An 18,499-nucleotide genomic window follows, 5' to 3' on the forward strand; every position below is an offset into this window, starting at 1 on the left:
CACCGCGGCCACGTATTTAGTGAAAATGTTCAGTACGCCTAATCTGATTTTCAACCAAAAATCAGTTACTTAAGACAAAAATTGACTAATTAGGCCTATACTCGTAAATACAATGGGTATAGACAGACACTTTCTCTCTCTTAAAGGGGAACTGCAGTCAAAAATTATAATTGGCCATTCATTTCTACTCTTGTTGTTGTTTAGCATAATGCTAGTTGAAATTTCCAATTCTTCCTAATTAACTTGTATACAACAATTTTGATACTGTTATCAGCAGAATTTACGGCAGATGAGAGCCGCCATATCTAAATCCCGAAGTGAGGCATGTAAACATTGATGACGTTTCCCGACCCATCACACACTCCAGTGTGTACACAAATAGATACACTCACTGAAGATCTCAGTTGAAAATTGCGATTAAAATACTCCTGCTGGGAATGCCAGTGGGGTCTTTCCTTTTATTTATCCACTCACTGTGTGAAACATATCCAAATAATTGCTAACGTGGCATCATGCAGCAGTTTAGAACTGTTATTGGACTTAAAGTGATGAAAACACTGTGAATAGCAGTAGTAACACGTATCGAAGTGGGCCGAAATACGTCACAGCCGAGAGAAAACGTCTGCTACGTGGAGAAAATGGTGGCGGCCAGTCACTCTACAAAACCCTCTTTTTTGGATAAAGTATTAGATGAAATGTTTTTCTGCTGTTTTGAAAATGTATTTATAAAGGTTTCTAACACATATAAATACAAAAAAAATTTTTCCACTGCAGTTCCCCTTTAACCATGGCAGACAATACGTTTCATGATGGCACCGCCATGATTGATCGCACGTGTTAATGATTTTCGCACAGGATTTTCGAAAGCTGTCACTGCCACAAGTAAGATAATTTCAACAGTTTATAGAAAAAAACTTGACTTACCGAGCACTTGCCGCGAGCGATGTAAATGACGTAGTTGATTGTGACATACTGTGCATGAATCTGGCTTTATTGAAAGTTTGGCCCGATAAAACGCGTTCGGAAAAATGATGACGTTTTCTTGATAATTCGATACGCCACCACAACAATGAAACAAGCTTTCATGTAACATATCAACAATTAGGCCTACATAAATTCATTTTATAACGAACTATTTAATTGCGTCATCTGCCTACGTAGAAGTTAATCCCCGTTCATGGAACCGGGCGCTTATGGATATATTTAGCTGATGACATCCATTTCCGATCGGGGTGAACAGCTTACCTGCCCCAATCCTCACACTGAATTTCATGTAAGTCATTTCTGAATTGAAATAATTGTAGACATCATCGTGAAAAAAAGAAATTCAATTTATCTGGCCTGTTGGCCACATCTGATAGCTCATACCCCTATATAGGGGTGGATATCTCACCTGCACCAACCCTCACACTGAAATTGATGAAAATACAAAGTGGAATGCAGGCTATATCGAGCTAACAAAAATTCCAAGATGGCCGCCCTGATAGAAGTGGATAACTTACCTGCCACGATCCTCCCACCAAATTTTATGAAAATCCATCCGTCAAGAAGCATAGGCTGTAGGCTGTATCGCGCTTACCATGAATTCAAGATGGCTACCCTGGCGGGAATTATTCCAATCAGTAGTCTTTCAGTATGTATGGTAAATCTACCTAAGTACCTACCCTAGTTCTATCTCGGATCGTTCCTTTCACAATTGCATTCAATTCCAAGATCTACAAAAGATAATGTGATATGTACGTTAGTACGTCAAACTACCTCGATTGTGTCCTACCAAGGCAGGGATTCGAACTCTATGGAATCGCGAATTACTAGCTAGCATACGCACGGCACAGCGCACAGCATTAACCAATCAGAAGATTCAACTAGAAAGAATCTTTCTTTGTGGTCGGGTTAGCAACAAGTTGGACCAGAGACATTTAAACACATTATTATTCGAAAATGGAATTATTAAATTCATGGAATCAATTGTAAAGCTGAAAAAAGAAAATGATAGATAATTTGTTACCTAGCAGTGCGGGTTAGCATAGAACGTGTGATTCAGCTGTTAGCACTGACCGAGGCTACAATATTGTAACCTAGGTCGGTTCACTGCACAACTTTTTTTGTAAACACTGACCGAGGCTACAATATTGTAGCCTAGGTCGGTTCACTGCATGACCTTTGCTTTCGATTACTGGCCCAACCCCAGTCGGTTGTTTTTACAGTATTTGAAGTACTGGCCAATTGAATGTTACCATAAATAAACAGTATTTTGAAGATGTGGGGACAGAGAGAATCTGTTTTTATTTCGTCTTGAGAAGGTCCTACTGTTCGCTATTCTGTGTCAAAATATGAATTGAAATATAAAGGATGGAGTTAGTTTCCTTTCCCGAAACTGTATTTATGCTTTTAATCATGAAGGATAATTGTGTTATAGCAATTATAGTGATAACCTACGACAGTTTCAAATTCACGTATTAGAAAACGACAATTATCTTTAAATTCCAAATTTTATTTGGAAAGCGGCGTTTATGCGCACAATTCCTAAAATGTAAGAATTCCGAAAACTAGGGATTCACACGGTTAGAATGTTAACTAAATAAGTTTCGTCCGAGCAAATGATTACTATAAGAAACTAACGGCGAAACTTCACGGGTTGGTGCGGTCTGTGCGCTGCATGAACGGGTTTTTGGTATCAAATGTAAAATACCGGCCGTGTACATGTTCGGATTTGTACCGATACATTGAGTTTAGTTCAATTTTTGGATCATTATAGTTTAGGAGCTCTGTGTGACGTCACTGAGCGCGCTGATCAAAAATAGTCTGCACACTGTGAGAATCACATGTTACTTGGTTTCAAAGGACAGTGTGCTAATTGACTATACATGAAAATGGGCTTGACCAAAATTTTCTTCCTGATAGAGGAATGTATAATCGCACTGATATAGCTGTCTTGCTAGGTTGAAGGGTGTTTGAACTTCGCCGAATTCAGTTAAAATTCAATGAAATACCATAATTAATAAAATCTTATTGACGGAAATTTACCGCTATATTAAAGTTATTTTTCAGTGCGTTTTAAAATTATATTGAATTCATCGTTCGAGGTCAATGATGGCGCAAACAATTTAAATTGAGTCCAGTTGGGAGAATATTCCCTTACTTTAGGGTGATTTAGTATTTTATGAATCAAGAAATTACTTACAATGGACTAATTTTCCGCTAGCAGCAAAACAACACACTGTTATCTGAACTGTCAATCATTACGCCGTGTCTAGTTTAACAAGTAGATATAGACTAAAAAAGGATGCGTGGTTCCCACGCGAGAACCAAACAAGACGGTTGTTAGTGGACGTACTCAAGTTGGATGGTCAGGAGTCAACAACGGTTTAAATAATTTATAAAAACAGATGTAAGCAGCTGTAAACTTGTGAACAGAGGAAATATCAACATATATACACAATTGTGTCTAACTTTCTCCTGTCTGGTTTTATGTTAAATATATCCCGAACAAAGATTTTGTTTGAATAAATATTCAAATATCATTCCGGAAGAGCAATGCGGCCAACAACATTTTATTTTGAGTTTGACTAGGGGTCCAGGGACACCATGCCCACTTGGGAAGTGGTTTCAAATGCTCAACAATCTAACAATTTAAACATTCAACACCCCCTGGTGACCATTTACAAAACCAATGACCTTGAAACTCACAACAATCATAGAACATGTCAGCAGCTACGATTTTGTAATTGATTGTGATAACAAAATATGCCTCGTTACCAATTTAATATGGAAATACTAAGTCATTCTAGTATTCAACGCCCCCTGGTGACCATATTCAAAAGGTACGAATATAATAAAGAAATGCTAAGATATTGTATTATTCAACGCCCCCTGGTGGCCATATACAAAATCCAATTACCTTGAAACTCACCACAATCATAGAACACGTTATGAGCTACAACTTTCTAATTGATTGTGGTAGCAAAATACGCTATAGGTATAAATATAGGTATCAATATAATGTGGAAAAATTTTTTCCCACTTACGAATGAGTACTGGTGACACCAAGATGGCCGCCAATTGCGTCATAATTGGCTGATGAAAAATACCTGTCTCAGGTATAAAACATCCCTTTCCAAAGAATACCCATCACAAATTGTAATGAGAAATGGCAAACCAGTAGGAAGCTGCAGGACTCAGAATTCGGGCCAAAATTAACATTTTTCGGCACTAAAAAGGTCATAGGACGGCCATCTTAAATCCGACCGACCCAATTTTTGTTATGTTGATGAGCCCTGGGGGGATTCACATATATCCAAAAGATCAAGGTAATTGATCGAAGCGTCTTCAAAATTTCCCTCAAAACGTTCAAAAATGTGTAAAAAGTGAAAAAAGTGCTGATTTTGGCGAACAACAATGGCTGCCAGTCGGCCATCTTGATTCTGACAGGGCCAGTTTTTGGGCTGAAGATGTGTCTAGGGTAGATACATGTGTAACCAAAATATCAAGACATTACCTTGAAGCGTCTTCAAAACTTCCCAAAATAACTGGATTTCGTCTACGGACGGGGGAACGGACGGACGGACGACGGACGAAAAGTGAACGCAATAGCCCGCTGGGACTAAAGTCCCAAGTGGGCAAAAAAAAACATGTTGACTCGGTAAGACGGTTGTTCGATTTACCGGGTGCGCACTACTATGTTTTAAATGGGTATGAAAACGGAGTCGAACCAAGAACAGCAATTAAAGCTTGATGTCTCGTTTCCCTCACAGATGACATATATCAGAATCAGTTTTCTCAAAATCTGTTTCTTACCGAAGTCGTTGATTCGTGCTTGAATACGTACATAAGATTTTACAAATGAACACAAAGATATAACAAGAATTGAGGTCTTTCTGGTCTTTGAGGTTATTCTTTGACAAGTCGAATCGTTTGGAACTAAGAAAAATCCTCAGACTTAGAAAAGTCTGACTTAAGTTGAATTTCCGAAAAGTACGACTACTAATTGTTTCTGTTATCGGAAATTAAATCAACATCTACATCTAATGTATCTATTGATACGAAACGGTTTTAGGACCCTAGATTGATTGAAAGTTACGGAGAGGGAGGCGGGGTAGCTCTATCGCATTAAAACATTATTGCTCATTTATACAGATGGCATTCATCCATTTAGCTCAAACAACAAACACACTTCCGCGCAGAAAAATACCAAGGCTATATATGCTTAATCACGTACTTTCTCTAATTCTAAACCTCCAGAAAATAAAAAAACACATTTCAGAATTCATTGTAGTTCCGTATGTACCTGTTTTGGAAAAGTTTCGTCACTCTCTCCCTTTATTGGATAGACAAATCATTTTCACGTATGAAAACAAAATTAGCAAGACTTTGGTAAAAACAATCAATCTAAACCTTTGGACTGCGGAGTTTACAAAATTCCTCGTTTTGGCGGCTGTGATAAAATGTACTTTGGAGAAACTGGTCGTGATTTAAAAACTCGAATTTCGGAACACATAAAGGATATAATAAATCAAAAACCGGCTAGTGGTGTAGCCAAACACTGGTCATCGTTTTAATTTTGATAAAGCCGAAATTATTTATACTTCCAGCAATTACACTAAACGCCACACAGTTGAGTCTGCCCTAATTACTCGTCACTCAGATATTAGTACCAATTTAAATAATGGCTTTTCTCCTCACAATTCCCTTCTTTCTAAGTATATTACTTCATGCCTTGCCAAACACTAATTAGTTACTCACTCACCAATTTACTCAATTAACCTGTTCTCCTCTGTATATGAATATCATGTATGAGCCATATCTGGACATGTCAAAATTTATTAGAACTACTATAGCAAGATTTAGGTGTTCAAGTCATGATTTATAAGTGGAGACTGGCAGATGGACGAGACCTCCATTACCGTATGCTCACCGCACATGCTCCCGGTGTAATATTAATGCAGTTGAAGACGAATATCATATCGTTTTGATATGTCCCTTTTATGATAACCTTAGGTTAGAATATATCAACTCGAGAGACTGGAACAACCCAAATACAGCGAAATTTTCTATTCTAATGCGTAATAACAATGATTTTTCAAACCTTTCGAAATTCCTTAAGAAAGTTTATATACTCAGGCAACCTTAACTTATTATGTAATCCACATACCACATACATGTATCAATGTTTGTTCTATGTTATATTGTTTCCCGCCATTTATGCTTGTATATCGATTTTTGTCTTAAAGTTTATAACTTCGGCAATAAGTACACGCACGCACGCACGCACGCACGCACGCACGCACACGCACGCACACTCACGCACACTCACGCACACTCACGCACACTCACGCACACTCACGCTCACTCACGCACACTCACGCACACTCACGCACACTCACGCACACTCACGCACACTCACGCTCACTCACGCTCACTCACGCTCACTCACGCTCACTCACGCTCACTCACGCTCACTCACGCTCACTCACGCTCACTCACGCTCACTCACGCTCACTCACGCTCACACTCGCTCACACTCGCTCACACTCGCTCACACTCGCTCACACTCACACTCACACTCACACTCACACTCACACTCACACTCACACTCACACTCACACTCACACTCACACTCACACTCACACACACTCACACACACTCACACACACACACACACACACACACATATATATATATACATATATATATACCCCTGTTTTTAGTCAATATCTCACACCTGACGATGATCTCTAGTGTGAGATCGAAACGTCTTACATTTTAGATTGCTTACATTTTAGATTGTTTCTCGATTTTAGATTTCTTTTAATTTTCAAATAGTGGGTTTTATCTTACATCTGATAATATCATCATTTTTTATGCATGTTGCTTGCTAAAAGTCACGAATTATGTCATCTTATATGTAGGTACGCAGCTTAGTAAAAGTCAGATTATTCAAGATGAATATTGGGAAAAACAACACGGAAAATTTGAAATTTTTGAAACGATTTAAGCTTTTCAAAATCAGAATATTGAAGTATTTCATTAAATTTTGCTGTTAGCAAGGGGGACATTTACCTAGAGGAGATTTTTACCGGGGGGGGGGGGGGGATATTTACTGGGGGATTTTTCCGAAAATAAACCATTTTAATGACAAAAATAATCAAAAATCATGTTGGACCTATACTTGAAAAGCTGCATTTAATCTTCCAATTGAATTTTCATTAAATTATTGCCATGAAATAAAGGCAATTTCGATTAATCTTAAAACTTCAAAACTTATCACATTATACATACAGATTTTAATTAGCTCGATGGTTATCGGTTAGAGTTTTATCGCTCATATATTTCACATCCTCAAAGAGCATATTCAGAATATTTTAACTGCCCTGAAAACTATATTGCGTTTGCATACAGTTTTGCACTACTGTTTATACGCTGTTTATATTATCACGTATCACTGCAAATCTGAAGCATATGTCGCTATTTATAACAGGGAATCTGGCAAGCGAATCCAAACTGAAAAGAAGAGAGTGGCATTTGGAGAGTGGCATGATCGCAGGGGGGGGGGCAGACTTGAAATAAATGCCATTGAGTAATTCAGTGAAATGTTCCAGAATCTAGTTTTTGGAAAAAGGGCCACAGGTGCATAAGGCACAAAAGGGGTGTGGTCTTTGAAGAATGAGATGCGTTTAGGTGCTTTCTGAGCTCTTTCTTAGTTGAAATTAGGAATGTTATATGCTCACAATTTCAGGCATGTTTTATGTAAAAAAGATAATAACGATTACAATAGATTCAAGGAGGCTAAGATTATCTAATGTATAAAATGAAGGTTAAAATCTATCTAAGCCCACGAAATGTTGAAGAATTTCAGAATGTAACGCTATGAAGAAATACGACAATAACGGTTTTACACTGCAGGTATCCTTTAACAGCAGGCGATGAAAAAAATTATGTTCAAGCGTCAGAAAAATGGATGAGGGTCTGGCCCCATGTCTCTGTATTGTTCTCTGAATCCAAGAACATGTCTATCGCACATTTGAGCCTAAACGTCTACTTTTACTTAGTGGCCACTTAAGATTTGCGGTGATACGTGACAACATGAACACACTGAGAGACTAGTGGAAAATTCTGTACTCACGCTATAGTTTGGGATATAGTTGTATTTTGAGTGACTCAGTTAAGCTCTGAAGATAGTCTTACAAATTGTCATTGGTTATGGAGTTTTACGATGAATCGAAATTTCCTTCTTTTTATGGCGATATTAGTTTAATGAAGAATTCGATTTTAACAAATGCAGCTATTTTCAAGCATGTCTGCATTCATATTTTGATTTAATTTCTTAAATTAGAAGCGTAATCATAAATTCAGGCTAACCTCTCATTATTGAAATGGTGGTTTATTTTCAACGGGGTCTGGATGTCTTTGCATCATAAATTTAGATGTGCATTTTGGAGTGTTCGAACCTCCCATGATTTTATATTAATTTCGCTTAAATGTTGATTTAAAAAAATAAAATATGCTGTATCTATAATAGATTTATGTGGATCTATCAATGCATTCTAAAGAAATCTTCCGAACTGAGGCCGAATTTAATAGAAATAAGAAATTTCGTATAGTATTCAAGATTTCATTTGGATTACGGTAACGGCCTTTGGTGATCTTCGTGGGGAACTCTTTATATGATAACATGTGTTGAGATGAAACCGCAACGTTTTGACTGTTGACTAAAAGCCATCATCAGGTGGAATGTAGACATTCCAGTGATTTGAGCTTTAAGTCATATGGCAGTCACTGAAAATCCGAACGTTGTCGTGGTTTAATTTTGATAATTAAATGTCATCGTATAAAATTTTATTGCAGGGAATTTCTTCATTTATCGGATTAGTGTTCTATTCGACTACTTCGGGTCATGTAGTCGTTTAGATAGAAAATTATTTACTTGTCGCCACGGAAGGTATATGCAACCGTGTCAGTCGCTATGGGAGAGATTCTCTGTATATCGGCATCTTAAATCGGCACCTTTGTTGGTACTAGCCTACATTCACTTCCAATTTAACGAATTGGTAACGTTATTCTTACCATGAATGCACTTCTGTCGTAGAATATGGTTGTGATGGAATATGTCCATCAGTCGTTTTCTATGTTGTAACTGGAGGGTGCTGCCCCCTCTCTCTCTCTCTCTCTCGAAAAAACAGAACAATAGGTGATTGTGTTAATATCTTTTGTCCGCCTTTTTACTGGTTTTTGGGCTCTCAGAGTCGATATTTGGAGGAAACTTCTACTGTGGAACAGGCAGAATAGGACCTCGTTACATCTGGTGGCAGCGTAGTGGGATTTGATTGTGAAAAAACCAGTTGAAATTGAGTTGAAGCGGTGAACACGTTTTTCTCCGTTTAGTCTGTGTAAATTACGGTTACTTTTTGTGTGTACTTAACGTATTTTTTTACCTACTTCGTAATTCCTAGTACATATTTAGTATTTTTAAGTGCCTGTTTCCCCTACATTTATTTGCGGTCCTGTATTTTCTGTGTCATTTATATAAAAGAATAGTAATTATGTCGGATGTCGAGAATGATGTGTGTGAGCCCTTGGCCTTATCTAGGCCTATGTCACCAACGGCCGGAGCTGCACATCATGACCTCCTGGTTAGTGGGGAGGGTAGCCTCTCGTTAAAACCAAAACGTGGCCGTCCAACGAAGACAAAAGCCGAAAATTTGAAAACATCTGAGGATTCCATCCTCCAGCGACTGACTGAAGTGATGGAGAGGGTCGTGACGAGAGATGCACCCACCCCGAAAATGCACAATATTCCGGCACCCAAGCCCTATACCATGGGTCACAATTTCCGCGTTTGGCTCGAAAGGTTTGACGCGTTCGCTGACCTGGCCCAGATTAGTTCTCGCATCAACGGGGGCGAACAGCGTAAATCACACCTGATGATGCGACTTGACCATGAGGCATACCAGGCTGTCTCGAACCTACGTCTCGACTCGAGCCTGTCGTATGATGATTTCTGTCGGCGGCTATCATCCCGTTTCCAACAAACAAAGACTGTGGATGACTTTAAGATGTTGTTGAAAGGGAGGGACCAAAAGACAACTGAATCTGTGGAACGCTATGCCGACGAGTTAGCAGAACTGGCAAGGAACGCATACCCTGGCATTGCCTTCGAGCTGCAGGATGAATTGGCCAAAGACCAATTCCTTAAAGGTAATAGCCTACCCGTCTCAGCGAAGCAGTCAATGTATGCGGCCCAGCCAAGTTCGTTGGCTGCAGCAGTCGCTCAAGCACGGACTCTGGAAACAGCGAGACGGTTGACTGAGGGCACGACTCATAAACAAAAAGTATCCGTTAACCAGACCCAGCTCGACTCGACTAGCTCAGCCATAACCAAACAACTCGACGAATTGAAATCGATGATGGGAACGCTGATGACTCGAGTAGGCCATTTGGAAGCAGTTGTCTCTGGTAATGGCAATCGTCGACCGCCCGCCGATGACAAATGTTGGCGTTGCAGGGATGCAGACCACCCCAAAAACTTGTGCCCACAAGTTAAATGCTATAATTCCGGGGGGAGTGGTCACTATTCAAGTAACTGCCACCTACCTAAGGGAAACCAGGGAAACGAGAAGCGGGGTTTTCAGGGGGGCAGTGGAAACCCCATCAGGAAATAGTCCCCCCTGTACCGCTGTATATACCCCCCGCAAGACGTAGGAAAAATCGGATGAATATGGCAAATGGTCTAACGTGCTATGCAAGTAGAGATGCACCTATTGATGGTTACCATCATACTAGCCCCACCACCGTGAGACCATCAAACCATATTCAAATGATATCGAGACCATCAAACCATATTCAAACGACACCTCAAGATGGATATGTGGTTGCTGGCCCGACATGTGATTCTAGCGGAGATACACCTACTGATGGTCCGCATCCTACTAGAACCATCACTGTTAGACCACCACAAAATACCCAAAGTATAGAAGAAAATCGACGTGACCCTTCGGAGAACAGTGAGGCTCCCAGTCCGGCTACGGAAAACACAAACATCGGAACAGTGAGGCTCCACGCCTCGGGCCTTTTCTGTGATGCCGTAGTAAATGACCATTCGAAAGCGGTGGTACTCCTGGACACTGGTGCCTCCTGCACAATCATTAGAGGTTCGGTATGGGACTCTAGTAGCCCGACTGGTGAAGCCGCTGCACTGAGGCCAATCGAAGGAATCGTGACAACGGCTACCGGTCAGCCAATGGAGTTACGTGGATTAGCTGATGTATGTCTGAGAGTTGGAACTGAAGAATTTCATGTCCCCATGATCGTCAGTGAGGATTTGGCACAAGACTGCTTGCTTGGAAGTGATTTCTTCGAGAAATATGGCTGCAACATAGATTACCGTAACAAAGTGCTCCGCTTCGGAAGCCTCAGCGAGGTGCCTGTCCGCCAGAGCCCCAAACGCGCGAGCGCTTGCAGGGTGTTCATCAGTAAGAGCCAAATCATTCCAGCTGGATCCGAGGTGGTGGTAAATGGATACATGAAACGGAGTTATGCTCATAATAATTCGACCCCAGGGATGATCAGCAGCTGTGAACAGAATAATTTTTGCACTGGGAAAACACTGGTGGTACCGGAGGCAAACCAGATACCGGTTCGGCTGGCTAACTTCTCGGATGAGGCTTGTAGAGTCGACAGGGGCAAGACTATTGGTCTATTCTGCCCCCTACGGTCAGTTGACATCATGACTGTCGACGACCATGCTCAAAACCCGTCAACTCCAAAAATCCAGCTGCAGGGTGGTGACAATACTGAATTCATGGACCTCATGAGAGAATTGAAAATCGACCAGCTTGAAATCCCCACTGACATAAAAACACAGCTTGTTGACATCATACGGGAGCACAAGTCAGTATTCTCGATGGGAGACTTTGACATGGGAGAATTCGAGATTGACACCGGTGACCACCCACCGATAAAACAACATCCCCGTCGGCTACCCCCCGGTAGGAGAGCTTGTGAGGGGACGACCAAGGAGCTTTTAGAACACGACTTGATCCGGCCATCCACCAGCCCGTGGTCAAGCCCAATAGTTCTAGCGAAAAAGGCCGATGGTTCCCTGCGTCTATGCTGCGATTACCGCCGACTCAATGACGCAACAGTCAAAGACGCTCACCCATTAGGTCGAATAGACAGTACCCTAGATGCTTTATCGGGCGCAACCTGGTTCTCGTCCCTCGATTTAACCAGCGGATACTGGCAGGTCCCAATAAAGGAATCAGACAAACATAAGACCGCATTCACGACTGAAAACCATCTATTTGAGTGGAATGTCATGCCGTTTGGAGTCTGTAATGCCCCGGCGTCATTCAGACTGATGCCAATGGTACTGGATGATGTTGCATGGAAAACATGCCTTATCTACCTGGATGATGTAGTGGTGTTTAGTCATGATCTACCAACCCATCTGACGCGATTACAAGAGGTATTTCTTTGCTTTCAGAAAGCCGGTCTCAAGCTAAAACCGAGGAAGTGCTCGCTTTTCCAGCGGCGCCTCAAGTTTTTGGGGCATGTAGTAAGCGAGGCCGGTGTCGAAACCGACGGTGCCAAATGCGATAGAGTCAGGGATTGGCCGACCCCAACGTCAGTTACCGAACTGCGTAGTTTCCTTGGTCTTGTGACATATAACTCGCAATTCATCAAGGATTTCGCCGACTTGACAGCCCCGCTACACCGCCTTACGAGGAAAAATGAACCATTCGTCTGGACATTCAAGCAACAACTAGCGTTTGACGGACTGAAAGAAAAGCTGACCAGCTCCCCTATCCTGGCATTCCCAGATTTCTCGGAGGGTGCTGGAGAGTTCATTTTGGACTGTGACGCCTCTAACTGGGCTATCGGAGGGGTGCTGTCACAACTACAACACGATGGTTCTGAGAGAGTGATCGAGTACAGTAGCCGCACGCTGAAAGGTGGAGAGGAGAACTATTGTGCCACCAGGCGCGAAATGTTGGCCTTGGTTGACATGATTGATCACTTCCGCCACCATTTACTAGGCAGGAAATTCAAAGTTCGCACAGACCACGCAGCACTCAAGTGGCTACAAACCTTCAAAAACCCTGAGGGCCAAGTGGCTCGGTGGCTTGAACGCCTGTCGGAATATGATTTCGTGATCGAACATCGAGCTGGAAGCAAACATTTGAACGCAGACGCCCTGTCTCGCATCCCTAAGAGACAGAGGTAACATGGGGACTGCCCAGCTTGTGGTGACACTGGTCCATCTATATACCAGGTGACTGCAAAACATCAGGGCGATTTGACAGCGCACTCCACTGGCTTGTCCAGGAACAAAATAATCGAGGCGCAAGTAAATGACCCCGAAATATCAGAAATTAGGGAGTTCTTGGCCGGAGATGGGGTCAAGGACAAGAAACGGCTACAACGGTGTGGTAGAACAGCGAGGAGCCTCTATAGTCTGGTTGAGCGTCGAGCTTTTAGATGGCATTCTTGCACTTAAACCACTTCCGGGGGCTACCTCAACGAGACACCGAGTGGTACTACCCATTTCACTGACTGATGGAACCATAGGAGTCATACATCAGGGATTTGCGGGGAAACATCTTGGTACCAAAAAGACAGAGTGCAAAATTAGGGAAAGATTCTGGGTATTAGGCCTCTCAGCTAGGGTCAGGGATTTTGTTCGGGGCTGCAAAACTTGCCAAGAGTGCAAGTCCCCGTCCAAACTACCAAAAGCCCCAATGATGTCTACACCGGTAGGGCGACGCTTCCAGCGTGTACATATAGACATCGTGGGCCCATTATCGAGAACCCGCCGCGGCAACGTCTACATTCTTGTGGCTCAAGATGCATTCACTAAGTGGCCCGAAGCATGGCCAATCCGCACGGAAAAGGCCTCCGTGGTGGCACGTGCCCTTGTGAACGAGTGGGTCACCCGTTATGGCTGCCCTGAATCCATCCACTCGGACAAAGGCGCGAACTTCGAGTCGAAGGTTTTCATGGAGATGTGTAGGATCTTGGCTATTGAAAAGACCAGAACCACTGCCTACCATCCTATGGGCAATGGGCAGGTGGAAAATTTCAATAAGTCCCTGAAGGCCATGCTGACTACAGCCGTCAATGAGTGTGGAACAAACTGGGACGAGGAACTACCTGCGTGTTTGATGGCATTTCGTTCAAGCGTCCAGCACTCCACTCTTAAAACGCCGTTCTACTTGATGTACGCCGAGGAAATGTCACTACCGATCGACATCAGCGTAGGCTTGCCCGAGGACCACCAACCAAGGACTAAGTATGGCATGGACCTCTCTGACCCCCTCACTAAGTCACACAACATTGTTCGTGATCGACTAGTGATGGCACAAAGGCGTCAGAAAATGGACTATGACCGTTTCGCAAAACGCGGGGTTTACAACGTTGGGGATCGCGTGTGGCTGATGAGCCATTTCTTGAAAAAGGGCGAGGCATCTAAGTTCCACCGGAAATGGAAAGGGCCTTACGTCGTGACCGAGAGACTATCGGAGGTGAATAACAGGGTTGTCCTGGAACCAGGCGCCGATCCGAGGGCGGTGAAGAGAAAGCGGGTTGTGCACTTCAATGATATGAAACCGTGCTTCCTGTCTAGTGAGACCGTGACCATAGGTCATAAAAAACCTAGACAGGAACCGGTTAAAACGACCGATCCCGAGGAGCAACCAACCCTCAATGACGACGAGGGGGAGGAAGATGAAGACTGTGTCTGGACACGGTCACACCCAGAGACAACGGCGGTTATTCAAGAACCTCTTGTAACAAAACCATCGCGAGCCTCCTACTCAAAACCGCTCCAAGCCTGGGCCTTTGAACATTACAGACACTGAGGGGCACAGAAGACTCAGGCCCAGAGTAGGGATCAGGCGCCCTAGTCGATTCGTAAACTCATGTACAGTCAATAACGATGATTCGCTAGCCAACCAAAATAGGGCCTCAGACCCTTTGGTGGATCAAAACACACTTATAGGACCTCCAGTCGCCTCGGACAAGATTGAGCAGAACAACATTTTTGATATAGAACTGATCCAAAATTGCCAGAAATGTCGCGAAGTTCGGTCCCGGATTAACATGAGGAAAGGCTACTGGTTAGAAATGGGCCGGTACCTTAAATCAAAGGGTTAAATCCTATATATATATTTAGTACCCTTGTATATAACCCTGTATATATATTTACTTAGTTTTAGTAGACAGTTTATTATCATTTGTAACTGGTGGTGACTAGGATTTCAGACTACTTGCACCTCCTGATGGTATGCTTGGGACCACCCACCTTGCATGATTCGGGTGGTATCTGAATGAACGGAATCTCCGCCATTTAGTCTTGTCGGTGCAGCCAATTCATGTTTTGAACTATTTATCGTTTCTAGCATGGACTGTATCGAGTTAGACCAGTTATCTAGCCTCCACGAGGCGACACAGACCCTTAAACGGCAGGTCTCGAAAGAAGTCTGTTCCACCCTTCACAGACAGGACAAGACCCTCAGCGAATTGAGAGCCAAGATGGGCAGACTTTATAACTCTGCCGTAGAACAGTCGTTTGTGGAGGATCCTGGTCGCATAGTAACCGGTGCGGTAGTAACCGGTCTCAAGACGACAAAGACCCGACGTTTTCGGCCGAAGATGAGCACAGCTGCATTTGAGTACATCAGCCAGGAACTAGTGAACGCCCTGGCCGAATGTGGTGGTGACTCCTCGCACATCTGGTCGAAACTTGGAGACTTGAAACAGAGGGCAGTTGAGGACTTACCAATCGTGTTGCTGGGAGACTCGATGTTTACGGGGCTAAAGGCCAGCGGCGGTTTGATTCCAATTTTCCACCCTGGTGAACGACTCGGTGATTTGTTGGAGTACCTCCCACATGTATCCTTTAGGGCAAGAGCGATTGTGGTCACGCATGGTATGAACCATGCCGGCGATTATGGCAGGACGACAGAGGAGTTGGCGGAAGTTTTGGCGCTACTCAAGGGCAAGCACCCTTCTGTTCCCCTTTTCCACCTACAGACCCCTGTCCCTCCTTGCTGGCGTGGTGACCACAATCGGGTAAACAACATCAACCGGGTTAACGTCTTCGCCCTCCGTGCCGGGTTCCAACAGGCCGACCATCCAGATATCCCGGATTCTGATTTTGTGGGGATCCACTACAAAAAGTCGGCCATGCACTATAATCCGTGTGGTAGATCGCGTCTGAATGTGTTTCCTTCGGTACCTAACGATGGTTCACCTGGAGTAGCTTATTCTTTGTAATGTTAGTGACAAAAAGCCATTCAGTCCAAATACTACCACACGTGACCCCCCAGATGTAGCACACCCCATTGCGAACAGTTTCTTTCCGTTTTCTTTTTATTGTATTTTTCAGCTTCCCAGGACGAGGAACAGTGGCAGAGGGGCAAGCCAAGTGCAGTGTCCATTGGCCGTATCTACCTTTTGATGGTATAGATATTTTTGGTTAGACACTACGCTTAGGTGCGCCCCGAAAACAAACCACAAACCATTAGTGGAGATCGAAAGCTGCATGTATTATCATCACTGAGATGCAACCCTAATGCGAAACAACAACTACGCCGTGTTAGATGTCTACTGTATCCAGAGCCGAGAAGTTTGCAGCTTAATATACTATTATAAGGACTATAATTAAATTTGTGTAGATATTTTGACTATATATTCCTGTTCAAATAGGAGTTTGAACAAGTTGAAGGGGGGTGGTGTGATGGAATATGTCCATCAGTCGTTTTCTATGTTGTAACTGGAGGGTGCTGCCCTCTCTCTCTCTCGAAAATACAGAACAATAGGTGATTGTGTTAATATCTTTTGTCCGCCTTTTTACTGGTTTTTGGGCTCTCAGAGTCGATATTTGGAGGAAACTTCTACTGTGGAACAGGCAGAATAGGACCTCGTTACATGGTGCCACTGATATAAAAGTAGTTTTTATTCTACGATAATTTGAGAAAATGAGTTATATTGGAAAAAAACTGATAACGTACCTTAAAATTCAGCGATTCATTGGCATTTTATTTCATTGGCATCTTCAAATAGAGTTTTGAGGTGCTAAGTTTATTACTATTAAGAGGTCACTATTTTTGGTGGTCAGTGCAGTTTGTTTATTCGTTCATCAATCACTGTCTAGTTAGCCAGTGTAATTCACCTGTTGACTGATAGCTGCTGCTGGGCTTTTGATAACCTATACAAACAATTTACTCAACAAAGTAGCAAAGCATGTGAAACTGAAATTTCAGCCTTGCATTCTTTTACTTAGACCAGAAGAGGTTTTTTTTTATCAAATTGGAATAACTGATTTCAAAACTACGTGAACATCTCAACTGAATTTATTTCAGTATTTATTCAATCAATAATGATAATTGTAAGGCTTATTCTCACTAGCATACCCTCAGTGAGTAATGGATATTAGATTATAATATAATGCACTATTATTTTGATCTTATATTAGAAGTTGTAATACCATTTCAACCAAACTGTATAACTATGAAATGAAATTTCGGTAAAGGTATCAATTCTGACAACTATTAAAGGGTTCAATATTCATAAACGAACAAGCAGAGAACAGCGTGACAAAGTGAACATCACATGGATTACTTAAAAGTTGATTGTATCGAAATAAACAATAATTGTAGGTTAATTCTAAGTATTTTAGATACATTTTTTGGGAAAATTTTTTGTAGTCTTTCATCCAAGTAAAGAGATCCAAAGACATAATCCATGAACATATGATTTTATTTGTATTTTCGTCTCTCATATATCCTTGAAGACAAATGAAGCCAAATTCAAAAAAATACAAATTCATTTCTACAGAATCAAAGATTTATGACAGTATGAATGCACCAGCATGTTTTATAATCGCAAATATAAAACAAAAATCATAAAATTCTAAATTAGATCTGGCACAATACTTGTTTTAACGGATTGAATCCATAATGATGTTATATAAATCAATAGTTTTCCTATTGGTTATTCCCATTTTGTTGAGCGTGATATAATTTAGGGGGTTCTTAGCAACTCAGAAACTAGGATTTCTATTGACAGAACTGTATTCAAAGCATACTGAGTTCTGTATACAAAGCATATGGGGTTTAACAGTACCTTTGACCGTCACGTATAACTGCAAATCTTTAACACATGTGGCTATTTTGAACAGGAAATTACTGTGCCATCTCAAAAAGGTCATTTTTCACTACTTGACTTTTAGAAACGGTGTGTTTTGAGAGTAGCTATTGTGGTAGGAGTTACTATTAGACGGGCACCAAAGACCAACTTTTTGGTACTTCCGTTCAACAGAGATACCGTATGGACAAATTTGGTATCATTCGAAAGCTTTGCATCTAGGCTTCGGGGAATCGATATCCGTTTCCATGGAAACTGGTGCAATTTCCATGGAAACGGATACCAAGGCAACCAATACCTAATTTGATTTCATAGATAGAAATCCTTTAAAAAGTATGTAGCTCCTAAACCAAGG

The 18,499-nt window shown here is 42.0% G+C and overlaps 2 protein-coding genes across 13 annotated transcripts in view; one reads left to right on the plus strand and one right to left on the minus strand.

Moving 5' to 3' along the window:
- LOC141915498 (uncharacterized) overlaps positions 1-18,499 on the minus strand; it is a 473,311-nt gene that overhangs the window by 117,172 nt on the left and 337,640 nt on the right. For all 12 annotated transcript variants that reach the window (XR_012620964.1, XR_012620965.1, XM_074807054.1 and 9 more), the window contains one exon: positions 1,665-1,715. Coding sequence is in view for 10 of the 12 variants with exons in the window: in XM_074807054.1 (XP_074663155.1) it covers positions 1,665-1,715 (51 nt within the window). In the remaining 2 variants the exon portion in view is untranslated. The remainder of the gene's footprint in view (positions 1-1,664; positions 1,716-18,499) is intronic.
- Positions 9,181-16,272, plus strand: LOC141915129 (uncharacterized). The gene is made up of 2 exons (XM_074806545.1): positions 9,181-9,187; positions 15,396-16,272. Exon 2 carries the CDS (start codon positions 15,397-15,399, stop codon positions 16,270-16,272), a length of 876 nt encoding a protein of 291 aa, XP_074662646.1. The 5' UTR covers positions 9,181-9,187; position 15,396.

The sequence above is a fragment of the Tubulanus polymorphus genome, chromosome 1 (assembly GCF_964204645.1).
Source record: "Tubulanus polymorphus chromosome 1, tnTubPoly1.2, whole genome shotgun sequence".
Classification (NCBI taxonomy): Eukaryota; Metazoa; Nemertea; class Palaeonemertea; order Tubulaniformes; family Tubulanidae; genus Tubulanus; species Tubulanus polymorphus.